General features: G+C 51.3%; 1 protein-coding gene and 1 pseudogene across 1 annotated transcript; one reads left to right on the top strand and one right to left on the bottom strand.

The window, feature by feature from the left end:
* The first annotated feature begins 5,547 nt into the window (after positions 1 to 5,547).
* On the top strand, positions 5,548 to 15,225 carry LOC122894032 (annotated as a pseudogene).
* Positions 6,614 to 13,680, bottom strand: LOC122893208. Its single transcript, XM_044230076.1, is given in 1 exon segment — positions 6,614 to 13,680. A coding segment is annotated over 1 exon segment (5,301 nt). The 5' UTR covers positions 13,486 to 13,680; the 3' UTR covers positions 6,614 to 8,184.
* Positions 15,226 to 17,359: the final 2,134 nt, after the last annotated feature.

Here is a 17,359-nt window from a genome sequence, read left to right as displayed (position 1 = left end):
CTGGTGAGTGGGCTGCGTCTCCCCTGCTGACAGCACCCGAGGCTCCACCACTAAGGGTCAGGGCCTTGGGGTCTCTGGGCCACAGCTGCGGTTTGGCCTTTACTTTGTGAGCATTTGGGTTCTGTTGTTTGAATATTAAGAAGTCTCAAATAAAGAGAGATTTCTGAGCATGCTCTAAGATCCAAACTGGTTATGAATTCTGCCCTTCCTCGTTCACTTGTCTGTAGAAGACTGTGACTTTTCATAGTTTCTATTTTGTAGACACCACTTAAATTTAACGTCTGCATAGTTCATCTCTTTTTCTCTCAACCCCTTGTTTTTCGGATAAGTTACGGTAAAGGAATATGGTAACAGAAAATATTAACTTTCCAGGTTTCCACAGTCCCTAAACATCAGAAAGTGGCCAAATGGCTGTGGACGCCCTCAGGACACAGCGGCACAGAGAGGCAGGGAGCTCACACCCAGAGCAGGACTTCTGCTGTGAGGCTGTCCCCACTCTCCAGGGGGTGCTGGCTGGCTGACCCCATGCACAGGTCATGCAGCAGGCTGGGCACTGGCCTTCGTATCCCGGACAGCCCCTTCGCAGCTCACGTGGGACCCTGAGCAGAAACCTGTATGTCCTGGCCCTCCCCAGTCTGCTTTTCGGAGAACTCTCCACTATTTGCTCATTGAGGACAAAGCAGGAAAACAAAGATGAAAGAGTCTCTTCTGTTGAAGGTTTTGCTGTTTTTTCTCAACCAGCATTTCATATTTAAATGAATACCATTGAGATAAAAATCTTCGACATGTAGGAAGTTTCTAATGTGTTAATTTGCTAATTCTTCTGAGAATAGTTCCAGAGGAACTATACCCTTCTATCACAGCAGAACAATCACGGAGCACAGGAATTAAGATTGTTTCCAGTTCTGGGCGCCTGGGTGGCTCCGTTGGTTTAGCATCTGCTCAGGTCCTGATCCCCGGGGTCCTGGGAGTCCCGCAGGGAGGCTGCTTCTCCTCCTCCCTCTGCCTTTGCCCCTTCCCCTGCTTGTACTCTCCCTCTCCCTCGCTCTCTGTCAAGTAAATAAACATACACATAAGTACATAAATAAATAAAGAATAAAATCTTAAAGAAATAAAAAATAAAAATAAATTGTTTCCAGTTCAGAAGTAGTGAAAACCAAATATAATGAGAGGGTTTAGAAAATCCACCTGTTTCAACCCTGCAAACCCTTTGCCCCTCCAGGGAACTCAGTGGCAGATGTGGGCAACTGTCTGCTCACACACATTCCATTGTTCTCAGGATTTTACTCTGACAAGGAGGGACTCAGGCGCTCCCCTCCCGGAAGGCAAACATCCAGTCAGCCTTGGAATGCGAGCTCTCTCAGAGCAGGACCTCCTGTGTGTTATGGCACACTGGGGGGGGAGGGGGGGGCTGCTGCTGAGGACATGGAGAGCCCCTGAGAAAGCAAACCCTGGTGTGGGCTCAGACCCTTCAGTCCTGGCCACCATATGTCAGCCAGGTCTGGGCTTCAAGAACATTCTTGAGGGCTGACCCATCTCCCACTCCGCCACCCCTAAGTCAGGTCTGAGCTGGTTTTGGCTGCCTTTAGTGGTGTGTGGGGCTGGAGACAAGTGAACAGGCTCCTAGAGCCACAGATCAGTCATATTCTGTCCCACGGGGACTTTGCACTCCTGGCCACCCCTCGCCCAACTCCTGCTCATCCGCAGATCTCACCTGAAACCCTCCCTCTGCCAAGCACGCCCCACCCCACCTCTCTAGCCAGTCTGGGGCCCTTTCAAAGGCTCTCCCTGCCGTCACAGCTAGCCGTGTCCTGTGCGGCTCTGCACGTCATTCCTGTGGCTGTCGCGGTAACGTCTGCCTTCCCCATGAGGCTTTGGCTTCGGGAGGGCTGCAACCATCCTCCGTCCCCTCCGAGCACCTACAGTGCGGGACGTGTGGCAGAAATGGAGTCTCTGCCAGGTGTTCCAAGCGGTACCTCAGTTTAGTGGGACCAACATACACTGTCCGCTGAGCTCAGCCTAGGCCGGAGGCCAGCTGATGCCGTCTCTGACAGAGAGACTTGAGCAAGTGAAGCGAGGTTCCGGTAGCGGGTGGACATGCCACGTCCCAGATGGACGGCTGTGGGTGTGACGGCCTCCTCAGGCCCTCCGCGTCCCCCGGGCCTGGCCTCTGGCTGGCAGGTGCAGGGGCGGAGTGGTGTGGCAACAGGCCTCTGCAGCCCGGCCCGGGTGGGTGGTCCAGCAGAAGAAGTGGATTCTATCCTCAAGAAACACAAGGAGAGCTCAAGTCCCGACTAGGCAGACTCAGCTCCCAGGGTTCAAGCGGAGGGTCCTGTTTTGTTTCCTCTTAGTTATTTTTTTGTCTTCTATTGTGACCTGTCATAGGATCAAAGGAAAATACAGATCACCGCATAATCTCCTCTGTTTAGCATCACTCACGTTAGGGTGCTGAGTGTCTGAAATGCCTCTGAAGCCCTTTTTTTCCCTCACGCCACTCCCACTCTGAGACCGTCTTTGCCCCGACGGGGGATGTCTCCGTGCCACCCACACACACAGCTGCACGGCAGTCTGGGTCTCCTGGCCTTGAGAGCTCCTACGGCATGTTTGTGAGATTCACAGACGGATGTGGTTCTGAGTTCGCACATGTCTGCGAACACACAGAGCTGCGGTCCCTTCCTCCTGCCATTCTGTGCAGGTCTCCATGGTGAGAAACTCCACACCTGTTCACTGTCCTCTGGTACACACCTGTGTCATCTGCACTTCTTGGTCACTGAGAATAGTGTTGCCATGAACGTTCTGGTCCCCAGGAGCATGTCCCGGAGCAGATCCGGTGGGTACGCGCACCTCCAACTCTAGTGCAAGGCCGAAGTCTTCCCAAAGATGACCGATTCCAAATGCTTTTTCTGCTGCCATGGAGATGAACTTAGGGCTTTTTTCCCCTCCTTTAATCTGTTGATAGGTGGAGTATAGTACTGATTTTATAATGTTAAACTAGCCCTGCGTTCTGGGATAAACCCTACTGATCACGATATACTGGCATTGTTTCCTTATTTTAGGGTCCATTTTGTCAAAGTGTATTTTTACTAGGAAATCACCCATTTCCTCTAGGTTTCCAATCTGATGCAATAGGTTTTTCTTATTTGACTTTTAATTTTTACTCTCTGTTTTTCCCCAGAATTTTCACAATTACTGAACAAATATTGATATGTTATTCTTTAGCAAAGTCCATACTTTATTCAGGTTCCTTCTGTTGTACCTTTTCCTGATCCAGGATCCCAAAACAATGTGCCATGTGACATGTGGTCCTCATGTCTCTTTAGGCTCTTCTGGGCTGTGACAGTCTCTCAGACTTGTCTTGTTTTGATGGCCCTGGCAGTATTGAGGAGACCTGGTCAGGTATTTGGTAGAAAGTTCTGCATTCAGACTTACGGTGTTTTCCTCATGACTGGACTGAAGTGCTCTTTCATCACTTTATATCAAGGGAATGTGCTCTGGAGGTCACTTGTCGCTGCCCTTGTTAACACTGGTCATCGGGCTGAGGCAGTGTTGGTCGTACTTCCCCACTATGAGTTCCTCTTTCCCATGTGCTTACAGTGTGTCTTCTTGAGCAGGAAGACACTGTGTGGAAGCCACACTGTGGGAGAGGGAGTTAGCCCTCCCCCTTGATGGATAGCAGAATATCTGGATCTGTTATTTGGAATTCTATTAAGAGAAGTCTATTCAACCCATTTGTCAAAACAAAACAAAACTATGTAATCTGTTAATAAGCCAAGTAATTTAAAAGGCAGAGAAGGCATTGAAAAAAGGAAAGTATTAGCAAAGGATGCATTGTTTTTGGCAAGGTCACTGTCCTAAGGGGACCAGAGGGACCATTTTTCAGGTCGAGTGGTGAGAGGTTACATGGAGTGTGTATGTGTGAAACTGCAGTTAGGTTAGGTGGTAAGTCTTGGTTTGCTGATCTGGGTCTGTTAACATGAGAGAATCCACTTTGCGACCTGTAGATTCCTTTTGAACTAATCACTGACTTTTACTAGTGTGGACACCAGAGCAGTCATTTGAGGCTCTGTGGTTATACTCTAGCGCTACAGTATTTGGTTGCTTGTTCATTCCGGCTTGACTATTGGAAGGGCTTTCCGTTAGTTCCACTTTCCCTTTGATAGCATTCTATCTTTGTGGGGGGTTTTTCTTGGTATTTCCTTCCTTTCTGACACTTCAAGATTATCCCTGCTTCTGTATTTACTTAGTCCTAGTGTCAGCGATTTCCTCAAAGAGCCCTCTTATTAGAGAATGGTGTCAAAGTCTCCCTGTGGGAACTGAATGTGCTCAGCGGACAATGCAAGGCAGCATATGCATGTATTCCAACCTTAGTAAACACACCTAATTAAAGGTTTCTATGTGGAACTGTCTGTGTCCATATTAAGCTAAAGATGAGTTTATACTGATATCTCCAACCTGGCCCATCATCACGTGGATATAACGATCTTCTCCCTTTGCTGATCTGTAACTTCCTACTCCAACAGCGACAAACTTGGCTCTCCCACCTGCCATTTATTTAATTCATTGCTCTGTTCCAGAATACAGATGTGGTGTTTTCAGAACTGTTAGCTACCACTCTTATGGGGAAGAACTTTATCAAATAGGGTCCACTGTGTATATACAGTGTATTTCTCCTTAATCAAAATATTCCATTCATTTCCAAAATTACTTAGGTCGGCATCTTTTGTCATACAACACACAGTGCAGTTTTTCTTATATATGCGTCTCTAATACAGTGAGGGTATGTGTCGCATTCTGTACTCCACTGAAGGGGAGGAAGATATTTTCCTTGGTCCAAGGTTCTAACCTCGGGGCTAAGAATGAAATGGACATGAGAGAGAATAATAGGAGGAAAAAAACCCAAAGTGTAGTGATGTGCACATGGAGACCCAATAATGAAACTGATGTCTACAGAAATGACCAAGGAAGCCAGGTTTCAAACCTTTTAGACAAAGAAAATAAAACTGTGTGAAATCACAGGACAAAGAAAACTTAACCTTGGGAGCTTCAATAAGTAAGGATTTCTAAATAGAATAGAATAGACCCTCCCTTCTGTGGGCACCAGCAGTGTGGTTTCCCACAGGTGCCTCAGGCTGGAACCCAAGCCTTGGCCTATGCTGTGCCTCTGCCAGGAGCACCATTCCCTCCTCCTGCTTCCCGTCTGGCTTGTTTCCCATTGGCTGAGCCACGATTTATCCCCATGACCTGGCTCATGCCTGCTGGGTGTGTGTGAGCTTTCCCCCCACTTAAATGTAGGGCTGCATGGGTTTCCAGCCTTCTAAGCCTTAGGGTCCTCTTTGTAAGATGGGGTGCTGATGGCCCCCATCTCTGGGAGCAGGAGGCAGGGAGGTCCCATGGGCAGACTCACTCAGGACAGGCTGGGAGAGTGGCTGTCGCTTAAAACAGCCCAGAGCCTGCCCCCTTGAAGAAGGGGTACATGTTCACGGCCCCCAGCTCTGGGGTCCTGCTGCCAGCCTCTGGCCGTGAATCTTCTCACCCCCTGTCCCCTGTCCCTATAACTTCCTGGACTTCTTCTTGCAGACAGCAGAGAAGCTCTTCATGGTGGGACACAGGGTCACCTGCTACATCTTCACTGACCAGCTGGCTGCCGGGCCCTTGGGTCTGAAAGATCCCCCCCCGGGGCTCCAAGCACCCCGGAATGGACCCCGTTTTAGGAGGAGACCCCCGGACCCAAAAACCAAGCCGAGTCCGCTGATCAGATGCAAACAGCACGAGGTTTATTGAGTAGACACAGGTACCTGCGGGCGGTCAAGTCTTAGGAGGACTCTCGCGCGCCAGCCCTTTGTTCAGGGCCTTTTTATGGGGTACGGGGAAGCGAAAACATACGTACAGAAACAGATACATAGTTACAAAGTTTTCATTGGCTGGTTTGAATATAAGGCATACTCGGTGTTTGTAGATTGGCTTTGAAGGACCCCAGCGAGCGAAGAGAAAGGTGGGGAGGGGGAGTGAGGAGGGGGAGTTGGATCTTATTACTCAGCAGAGAAACATCCTGCCTACGTGACTAGGTCCACATACTTAGGCGATCCCCCCCTTGCCTACGTGACTATCTGCGCGTAACAGGCCGTGCGCAGCAAGTGTACCTATTTCCCCCGCAACATGCCGTTGCCCCCCCCCCCCTAACTCCAGGGCTGTGCTGGGATAAGGGAGGATTGTCCAAGTAGGGGGAAGGGAAGAGGGGTCTCTTCATTCCCCCATTTTCTTTTTGGCCTGAGTAAAACCTTTTACTTTATTAGGGGCCAGTCTCTCGCTGCCCTACTGCATGATATTGTTGGGTTAATACCATGGTTTGGACAAGCGACAATCTATCTTTTATAAATTGGGTTAACCTGTTAATGATGCATGGCCCAAATGTTAGAATTAACATTAAGAGTATTATAGGTCCTATTAAGGAGGTTATTAGGGAAGTAAACCAGGGTGAACGATTCCAAACTCCTTCATACCAAGACTGTTGGGATTCAAAGTCTCTCTTACGCTTATCTAGCCTTTCCTTCAATTTGTCTAGAGTTTCTGTTACTACTCCAGTTTGGTCAGCAAAAAAACAGCATTCTTCTCTAAGAGCAGCACATAGGCCACCCTCTTTTAGGAACAGTAGATCTAAGCCTCTTCTGTTTTGTAGCACCACTTCTGACAGGGAGGTTAGGGATTCCTTGAGGGCTCGAACTGACTGTTCTAAGGCCCTAAGATCTTCATTCATAGCATGATGTAGAAGTAGGTATTGGTCTGTTCGGACCAGGGCGGCTGCTCCAGTACCAACCCCGGCTGCAATGCCTCCTACTCCCAGTAACGTAGCCAGGGTAATTAGGGTGACAGGTTCACGCCTTACTCGGCGAAGATCACTCCATTCATGATAGCTAAGAACCAATTCATCTGAATGGTAGGTTATTCGAGGCCATAGTTGAACTAACACACAATAGTCAGTAGTCTGGTTTAAGGCAGCAGTAGATACACAAGGGGTTAAGCCTGTGCTACATGCCCAATAGGTTCCATTGGGTGGGATCAAATAATAGGAGCCAGCCCATATTTTATGGGTCGAATTACAAAGTGTTTTTTTAACATAGTGAGGCGGGGTGCCTATACATAGTCCCGCTCCTGAAACTTGTGAGAGGGTTAGGCTATGATCTTGTCCATAGCATATAGCGCTGGGGACAGTGGAGTTAGTATAGTTGGCAGAGAGGGCTATGCCCTCATAGTATGGAGGGCTTGGGTTAAGACATAGCCAGCAATTGTTTGCTCTTTCAGGACTGGAAAGATTAAGTGCCTGATAGGCCCCTTTCACTAGGTTGATAAGCCTGTCTCCTGTTCCAAGTATTTCCGGGGCCTTTTTGGTTTGTATAGCTGTGGGAGTTGCGGAGGTTAAAAGTGGTGTTGGTCTTGGTGTTGACCTTAATCTTTGGGGAGGCCTTTGAGGTGGTGAGGCGAGAACTGGATTGGGTCCTATGGCGGCCCTTGGGGTTTCTATAAGAAGTTTTATGGTGAACGTTAGGCCGTCATCATAACGTTCTTTATAGAGTCTGAGGCCCCAGGTATATCCCTTTACCCAATTAAGTTGTTTCTTTCCTGCTTCGGTGAAGGCTATTTCAAGTGGGTGACACCATTGATTGTGACAGGCTGGGTTTTGTGTCCATTTGGGGCTGCTCCTGGCGTGAGAATAATTTGCCCTTACGGTGATATAGTCCCAACCTGAGGTGGGCTTCCAATAAGTGTCACCAGTGGTTTCGCAGCCCCAATTGTGACAGAAAAAGTGGGATGCCCCCCTGCATGAGGTCCACTCTCTGGGTCTGTGAAACCCAGGGCATACATAGAAGGTGAGTGTCCTTAACATACTTCGCTGACTCCAGTCCCCACAGCCTCCCCAAGGATCCAACCCGAGTCGTCCCCGTGGGGACGGTTGTGAAGGCGGCTTCTGTAGGTCAAAGTAATTTTCTATATCCCAGTTGGCTGGAGCTCCCATGGCTAACTTACAAATGTCAGGGTATAAGTTAGGCCACCAAGTGAATGGGGCATGCTGCTGAGAGGTGTTCCAAATTATTTGTCCTGTTTGTGACAGGACCTGCCAGGTGAGCTGTTTTACATGGTGAGGGGACCCATGGGAACTCGGAATGCCTATAACAAGAATAGTCAGTGTTATGATCGCACGAGTCTTATCTTTAGCGGATTTTGGGTGCGTTGAACTCGCCATCCCTCCTTGAGATCGGGTGTTTCCGAGTCGTCTGGTCCCAGATGGGCTGGTTTCACATGAGAGGCGTGGATCCAGGCCGCGATGCCGTCGACTTTTAGCGCCGTCGGGGTGGTTAGGAGTACAGTGTAGGGTCCCTTCCATCGGGGTTCAAGGCTCTTGATCTGATGCCTGCGGACCCAGACGAGGTCGCCGATCTGGAATTGATGTGGCACAGTAGGATTTTTTAGCTGTTCCCTATAAGCTGCAGCCAGTGGCTTCCAGACTTCTTTCTGAACGATCTGGAGTGCCTGGAGGTGAGCTTGTAGGGTAGCACGATCAGCAAAAGAAGAAACATAAGAATCAATAGGATTGAAAAGGTTTACAATAGGGGGTGGGGCCCCATACAATATTTCAAAAGGAGTTAATCCTAGGGGCCCGGGGGTATTCCTGGCCCTATATAGGGCCAGGGGCAGGAGGAGGACCCAGTCTCTAGAGCCAGTTGCAAGCGTTAATTTAGTCAAAGTCTCCTTGATTGTTCTATTCATTCTTTCTACTTGTCCTGAGCTCTGGGGTCTATATGCACAATGCAATTTCCAATTAATCCCCAATAATTTGGCCACTTTCTGACTTACCTGGGAGACGAAGGCTGGACCATTGTCGGTGCCTAATATCTGGGGCATTCCATACCTGGGAAAGATTTCTTCAAGTAGTTTCTTGGTGACCACATTCGAAGTCTCGTGCTTGGTGGGGAAGGCTTCTACCCATCCTGAAAAAGTGTCTACGAAAACTAATAAATATCTATAGCCATAGAGTCCAGGTTTTATTTCCGTGAAGTCGATTTCCCAGTGAACACCAGGGCGATGTCCTCGAATGCGCACTCCAGGGGCAGCATAGGTTTTTCTGGTATTTACTTGTGCACAGACTAAGCAATTTTTAATTATGGATCGCAACGCCTTGTCTTGGTTTAGTAACAAGTACGGTTGATGCTCATTATTTAGGAGGGTTTTCATTTTGTTTTCGCTCAGATGGGTCAGTGAGTGCAAAGATTGGACTATATGGTGAGAATACAGAGTGGGCATAACAATTTTTTCGTCCATGGTATATACCCCTTCTTTTGGGTCCCATGTAGCCCCCATTTTCTTTAGCAGCTCCTGATCCTCAGAACTGTATTCCATAGGTTTAATATTTTCTTGTGGGGGCCATGTGCTCAGGGTAAGAATGGGCCCGGTCTCTTTTTCCCCTAGGGCAGCTTCCTTAGCAGCTTGATCTGCCAGTCGGTTTCCCCTTGCCACTGGGCTATCATCCTTTTGGTGACTCGGGCAATGCATAATGCTCAACTTTTGGGGCAGGAACAAAGCTTTGAGCAGAGCCAATATTTCAGGTTTATTTTTAATTTCTTTTCCTTCGGAGGTGAGGAGCCCTCTCCTCCGATAGATTTCACCATGTACGTGGGCCGTAGCAAAGGCATAGCGACTGTCGGTATAAACGTTCAGTTTCTTACCTTCTGCCATCTGTAGAGCCTGAGTCAGGGCGATGAGCTCTGCCCGCTGAGCTGATGTCCCAGGGGATAGCATCTTGGACCAGATCACCTCTGTCTCATTAGTTATTGCAGCTCCGGCTCTTCGCTCGCCATTGTGCAGGAAGCTACTGCCATCTGTATACCAGGTGTAGTCCGCTCCCTTGAGGGGCTGGTCCGTCAGATCCTTTCGGGTGCCATGGACCTCAGCTAGGATCTGGAGGCAATCATGTGTTTCCGTAACCTCGGGTAAGGGGAGTAGGGTGGCAGGGTTGAGCGCCACCACGGGTCCGAACTGTACACGATCAGTGTCCAGAAGCATGGCCTGATAATGAGTCAGGCGAGCATTGGAAAGCCACCTGTCTGGGGGTTGCTTGACCAAAGCTTCGACCGCATGGGGGGCCAAGATGGTTAGTGATTGGCCCAAAGTTAGTTTGCCCGCGTCTTTGACTAAGATGGCGATGGCAGCCACCATCCGCAGACAGGGTGGCCAACCAGTGGCCACAGGGTCTAGCTTTTTTGACAGGTAGGCCACTGGGCGCTTCCAAGGCCCTAGCCTTTGGGTTAGTACTCCCTTGGCATAGCCCTGTTTTTCATCTACGAACAGTTCGAAGGCCTTAGTCACATCTGGGAGTCCCAGGGCTGGGGATTCTAATAAGGCCTTTTTGATGTCGGAAAAGGCCCGTTGCTGCTCTTCGCCCCAGTGGAACTGAGCCCCCTGCTTAGTGAGGGAGTATAAAGGGGCTGCCATTTCCGCAAACCCAGGGATCCATAGGCGGCAAAATCCAGCAGTTCCCAGGAATTCCCTTAGGTGGCGTGGGGTGGTAGGTGTGGGAATGCGGAGAATAGTCTGCTTTCGTGCCTCAGTGAGCCATCTCTGTCCTTCTCTCAGCTGATATCCCAAGTAGGTGACTTGTTTTTGGCATATTTGGGCCTTTTTGGCTGAGGCCCGATACCCTAATTGTCCCAGTGCCTGTAAGAGGGCTTTAGTGCCGTTCAGGCAATTTTCCTTGGAGTTAGCAGCCAAGAGGAGGTCATCGACATACTGAAGAAGTACCAGGGAAGGATGCTGCACCCGGAAATCAGCTAAGTCTCTATGCAGCGCCTCATCAAACAGAGTGGGACTGTTCTTGAAACCCTGGGGAAGCCGGGTCCAAGTTAACTGTCCTGAGAGCCCTAGATCTGGGTCCCTCCACTCAAAGGCGAAGAGTGGCTGGCTCACTGGATGTAGCCTTAAACAGAAAAAGGCATCCTTTAAATCTAGCACCGTATACCATTCATGGGAAGGGGGCAGGGTGCTCAGTAGATTATATGGGTTGGGCACAGAGGGATGTATGTCCTCAACTCTTTTGTTGACTTCTCTTAGATCCTGTACTGGCCGGTAATCTCCTGTGCCAGGTTTTTTTACTGGTAAGAGAGGTGTATTCCAAGGTGACCGGCAGGGAATTAGGATTCCTTGATCAAGAAGCCTCTTAATATGGGGCCTTATGCCTTGGCGGGCTTCCTGTGACATTGGATACTGCTTTATTGACACTGGGGTGGCTGTTGCCTTAAGTTGGATTAAGAGAGGGGGCTGTTGACGAGCCATCCCCATGCCCCCCGTTTCCGCCCAGGCCATAGGGAATTCTCTCAGCCAAGCTTCATTTTGGATCTCTGGGGTCTGTTCAGGTTCATATAGTCTATATTCCTCCTCCAAATGGAGGGTCAAGACCTGTAAGGGTCCTCCATTGGGGCCTGTTATTGCCGCCCCTTCTGGGTTGAAGTGGATTTGGGCCTTTAGTTTGGTTAGAAGGTCTCTCCCCAGTAACGGGTAGGGGCAATCGGGTACGTGTAGAAATGAATGCGTCACCTTACCGGTAGCCAGCTGGACCCTGCGTTCCGTGGTCCATCGATAGTTCTTTCCTCCAGTTGCTCCTTGTACCCAAGCAGTTCGGTTGCTAAGTGGTCCTAGAGTCTGGGTTAGGACTGAATGTTGGGCCCCGGTGTCGACTAGGAAGGTAACTGGCTGCCCCCCGACGCTTAAAGTTATCCTGGGCTCAGGGGGGGGCTCCTGGCCCTGACTTCCCTAGTCTTCCAACGTCAGTAGGGAAGTCAATGGTTTGGGCGTCAAGGGTCCTCTGAGATTCTTGGGGTTCCTGGGACACTCTCGGGCCCAGTGTCCTCTTTCCTTGCAATAGGCACATTGGTCTCTGTCTAATTTGGTCCTTCTTCGTTCTCGCTCTCCCATCCTGACTCCCTCTCTGTCCTGTCCCTGAGTAACTACGGTGGCCAATACCTTAGTCAATTCCCTGCTCCGCTTTTTATCTCTTTCATCCTGTGCCTCTTTCATTCTTAACCATATTCTCTCCTCTTTCTCTTCCGGAGTTTCTCTTTTATTGAACACCTTTTCTGCCTCTTTTAATAAGTCAGAAAGTGTATACCCCTGTAGCCCTTCTAATCTCTGTAATTTGCCCCTAATATCAGGGCTTGACTGCCAGATAAAGGACATTGATACACTAGTTGCTTGCCCTTCATCATCAGGGTCATACGGGGTGTACATCCTATAAGCCTCCTTAAGTCTCTCTAGAAAGGCAGAAGGTGTCTCTTCCCTTCCCTGTATTACTTGCTTAACCTGAGCCAAATTAGTGGGCCGCCTTGCGGCTGCTCGGAGACCCGCTATGAGCAACTGGCGATAGAGACGAAGGTGCTCCCTACCTGCAGAAGTGGCGAAGTCCCAGTTAGGGCGGGTTAAGGGAAAAGCTATGTCGATCTCATTAGGCAACTGGGTTGGTCGCCCATCATCGCCCGGTACGTTCTTTCGGGCTTCCAGAAGAACTCTCTGCTTTTCCTCCGAGGTCAGCAGAGTCTGCAACAGCTGTTGACAATCATCCCAAGTGGGTTGATGGGTAACTAGAATAGATTCAATCAAGTTAGTCAGGGTGGCGGGGTCCTTAGAGAAGGGAGGGTTATGTTGCTTCCAGTTATAGAGATCAGAAGCAGTAAAGGGCCAGTACTGTGGCCGACCGTTAGGACCTTCCCTCAAGGGGAAAGCTTGGGAGACTTGACTTGGTGGCTGTGCACGTCGGTCCCTGAGTCGCCCCGCAATGGGTGACGCCAGGGAACTAGGCTTTCGCTCTTCTGTTGTGGCCTCCGGGTAGGGAGGGGGTTCTTCCGTTAACAGGTCGATAAGAGGGGACTCAGTGTCTGGAGGCAAAACGGGAGCAGACTGAACAGGCTCGGGAGCAGGCTGAACAGGCTTGGGAGCAGGCTGAACAGGCTTGGGAAGTTTTGGGGATTTATCCTGGAGTGGGGTAAGGGCAGGGTAAAGAGAAGAGGAAGTGGGAGTAGGTGGGGGAGGGGTGGGTTGCGCAGTCTCCCTGGAGGGCGTGGTTTGGGGGTGGGACAGTTGCTCTTTTAGGGGAGGCGGCGCAGTGGGGGTGATAGGGGAGGAGCAGGGTTTGGGAAGGAGAACAAAGGGCTGGACCCAGAGTGGGGGGTCTGAAACCAGAGCCCTCCAGGTGACGATGTAGGGCACCTGATCGGGATGCCCATGGGGTCCGGGGCTGAAAACTTTGGCTTCCACCTGAGAAATAATATCAAGGTTAAAAGTGCCATCGCGTGGCCATCCCACATTGAAAGTGGGCCACTCGGAGGAACAAAGGGTGACCCATTTCTTTTTCCGTATTTCCACCGATTGGTTGTTTGCCCGGTCTCGGACGTCGCTCCAGTGGCTTAGGGTCAGACTTAAAGGAGTAGTCACTGTCTGTCCCATAATTTCAAGAAAAAAAAGAGTTATTATCACAGAGACAAAGACTAGACTCAGACACAGAACAAACAAACGCGCTGCGCGATTTTGGCGCCAAACCGAAAGCAAAAACTCAAGCGGAGATTCAGGGGGTCCGGATTCCCCCTCTCCAACTAAGGCCGTGTATCCCTCCGATATCGGCCGAGCTCCAAATGCCCCGCTGCCCCGGGGCATAGATGTCCCGAAGGACTCAAATGTCCCGCCCGGCGGGACTACAAACGCCTCTGGAACGTCTTCCAGGGCTGTGAGGGAGAAGTCCGAGCCCGTCAGCTCCTTCTGGCCCTCACCAAATACAAATGGATCCGATCGAACCCCAAACCAAAACCAAACGCGTGCGCGAAATTACAAGTAACAGATCCAGACACCACTACAGACACAACGCGAAATCACAAGTAACAGGTCTAACTATAACCACAAACACAACGAATATAGCGCTGGCCAGCTTACCTCCTGACAGTGGGTCGGTGGTCCCTGGGTGGGGGTCTCACATCCCGGACGAGCCCCCAATGAAAGATCCCCCCCGGGGCTCCAAGCACCCCGGAATGGACCCCGTTTTAGGAGGAGACCCCCGGACCCAAAAACCAAGCCGAGTCCGCTGATCAGATGCAAACAGCACGAGGTTTATTGAGTAGACACAGGTACCTGCGGGCGGTCAAGTCTTAGGAGGACTCTCGCGCGCCAGCCCTTTGTTCAGGGCCTTTTTATGGGGTACGGGGAAGCGAAAACATACGTACAGAAACAGATACATAGTTACAAAGTTTTCATTGGCTGGTTTGAATATAAGGCATACTCGGTGTTTGTAGATTGGCTTTGAAGGACCCCAGCGAGCGAAGAGAAAGGTGGGGAGGGGGAGTGAGGAGGGGGAGTTGGATCTTATTACTCAGCAGAGAAACATCCTGCCTACGTGACTAGGTCCACATACTTAGGCGATCCCCCCCTTGCCTACGTGACTATCTGCGCGTAACAGGCCGTGCGCAGCAAGTGTACCTATTTCCCCCGCAACATGCCGTTGCCCCCCCCCCCCCCTAACTCCAGGGCTGTGCTGGGATAAGGGAGGATTGTCCAAGTAGGGGGAAGGGAAGAGGGGTCTCTTCAGGTCCTCATCGGGAGGGCTGGAGGGTGGTGGTCCTCCAGGTCTGTGATGCTCCACACTGGCAGGATGTGTCCATGCGGCACATGGTGAAGGTCAGCTGCTTCTGTGAGCAGCACTTCCTCTTCAAGTTGGGCAACTTGGTGTGCAGGCATAGACCTGAAGTTCTGTGACCACACGGGTGTGGAGATCCTGTCCCCCCTCTTTGGCACCGTGTACCCCAGTTTCTACTGGGAAGCCTGCAAGGACTTCAGCTATGAGTGCCAGCTGTAGTCCCAGGCCCACATCCCCAGGGATCAGGGCAGCATTTACTACCTGGGGGCCTTTTTTGGGGTATTTGTGGTGGAGGTTCATTGACTGACTTTGGCCCATCACCATGTGATGGGGGTGACCTGGCCAATGGGATGGAGGCCATGTGGCATGACAAGAGCCACCTGAGCAGTTATCTGCTGGACCACAAACTCACCAAGATGCTATCACTGGAGGACCTGTGGTACCCACAGCTGCCGGGCTGTCCCTTGGAGGACCTGTGGGACCTGAAGATGCTGGACTGTCCCTGGAGGATGTGTGGCATCCGCAGCTGCTGGGCTACTCACCACCCCCCTCCCCCATCATGAAGAAGCTGAGACATGGCTGTGCCCAAGAATCACCTGGACACCAGGAACACGTGAGGGGCTGCCCCCCTTTCCATCAGGGGATGCTGCCAGTGGAGCCATCAGAGCAGGATCCCTCTTCTGTCCCCTTGAGGGAGACTGTGAGGCCCAGATGTCCAGGGTCCCTGCACATCTGGGGCTACACCTGCATATGGGAGGCCTGCTTGGGGGCACAAGTTCCTGTCATGTGGTCACTACATTTTAATTACTTCTGGCTCATTTGCAGCTGTGAATGGCTCCAGTTTTATGTTAGATGCTTTTCTGTGTCAATGCTGAGCAATCATCTTTATAAAGAACAGTCGAGAGAAAAGGTTTCCTCCCTGGTTCTAAACAGACACATCTTGGTGGGGCTGGGAGTGGCCCTGTAGCCACTGTGGAGCCCGAATGGGCCTGGCTGGGTCTTCCCTCCCAGTCCCATGGGGCTTCAGGGTCAAGGGTGTGCCGAGCCACCTGTCAGACCCCCAGTTCCCTGACTGCCAGAGGCCTTGGCTGTGGCCACTAGCTCAGCCTCCAGGAGAAAGGAACCCTCTGGGTTATATGTGGTTCCTGCCTTGGTTTTAAGTGGCTATTTCTGTGCTGGTGTTTGTAATGGCTCCATCGGGATGTGCATCCTGTTGGGACTCCTCAGTGCCCACCGGTGGGTTTGCACTTGTGCCCCCATCTGCCTGCGCTGTGTCTTAGCAAGCATTCACTGGGTGCCTGCTGTGAGCTCAGTCACCAACCAGGGATAGAGCGTGAGAGCGAGAACCAAGACACAGGATCCTTGCTCCAGGGCCCTACGATGGCCCTGACCTCCTGACTCACTCTTTCCTATTGTGGCGTATCAGACATGTAACCGACTCTGTTAAGCACATTTCAGGGCAGTAAGTACATTCGCTCTTCTGGACCTGCCACCGCCATCCACTGCCACAACTTTGTCCTCACCCCAAACTGAACTCTACTCACCCTAACCCTAACCCTCCATCTCCCCTCCCCAGCCCTGGCACCCACTAGCTCCTTCCACCTCTATGAACCGGTGCTCTCCATCCCTCACAAGTGGCGTCCTTCAGTATCAGTCCTTTGGGAACTGGCTTATTTCCTGTAGCATAATGGCCTCAAGGTCTGTCTCCATGAGCCTGGAGCTGACCCACTTTTCCTCCAAAGCAGTGACTCAGCCATTTCCTGTCTGAGTAGAGCCTCCTCAGTCCCCTCTGCCCCCCTCATTTTCCTTTTCAGCCTGAAGACGATCCCAACCGATCTGCAGCTTTGAAGAGCTGCAGAAAGTGAGGGTACTGCTGAGGTCATGTTTCAGAAAGCTTTCCATTTTCAGTTTTTGAATCAAAGCCCCAAGAACTTTAAAATGCCAGCAGTGTTACAGTGTGGGCCAGAAAATCACACGCCTCTCTGCACCCAACACCACCTAAACTATTGGCCCTTTCTTGTCACTTGAGCTGAATACAAAGGATTGGGAGTGGGAGCTTGAGGGCAGGTCCTGAGTCAGACTTTGTGTTTGGGGCACAAAGGCCATCCAGACAAGCTTGTGCCGAGCCTGAGGAGGGGGTCTGTGTGGAGACCCCAGCTGCAGACACTGCTGTCTCCTGATGCCTCCTCAGCCCACCCCAGTGCACCTGCTGCTGGGAGAGCCCCTGCCCCCTCCTCTCTGCGGAGGGCTCTCTCCTGCTCCAGGGGTGCCGCCTCCCCTGCCAGTCACTGCCAGCCTGCAGCATGGGAGGGTAGATACCCCGATGACCTCCAGCCCTGGGGACAGAGCAGTGCGGGTGGGGTGTGGCCTTCCAGCTGGCTTGAGCGCCAGGCCCCCACCGTGCTCACTCTCCTGTGGGCTCAGTGGACTACGTCCTCCCTTAGGCTCCTTAGGCCCAAGCCGTCCCCTGCTCACGGACCATTCTTGGCCCAGGCTCTACACGCTGGGATTGGGAGCAGGTCGTCTGGACCTTCTGGACTCATGCTTCCATGCCCATGACATGGGCACAGGCTGGCCTCACAGACTCGTCAGAGGAGACCCAGTGCAGGAAGATGCAGGCCACTACATGGGAGGTGCCAAGTGACCCCAGAGGGAGCACCCAGGCCTTGCACAAAGCACCAGGCTCAAGGGACCCAA

Source organism: Neovison vison, chromosome 13 (genome assembly GCF_020171115.1).
Source record: "Neovison vison isolate M4711 chromosome 13, ASM_NN_V1, whole genome shotgun sequence".
Lineage (NCBI taxonomy): Eukaryota > Metazoa > Chordata > Mammalia > Carnivora > Mustelidae > Neogale > Neogale vison.
Note: the sequence above shows the minus strand (reverse complement) of the source record. Positions and strands in the feature narration are given on the sequence as shown.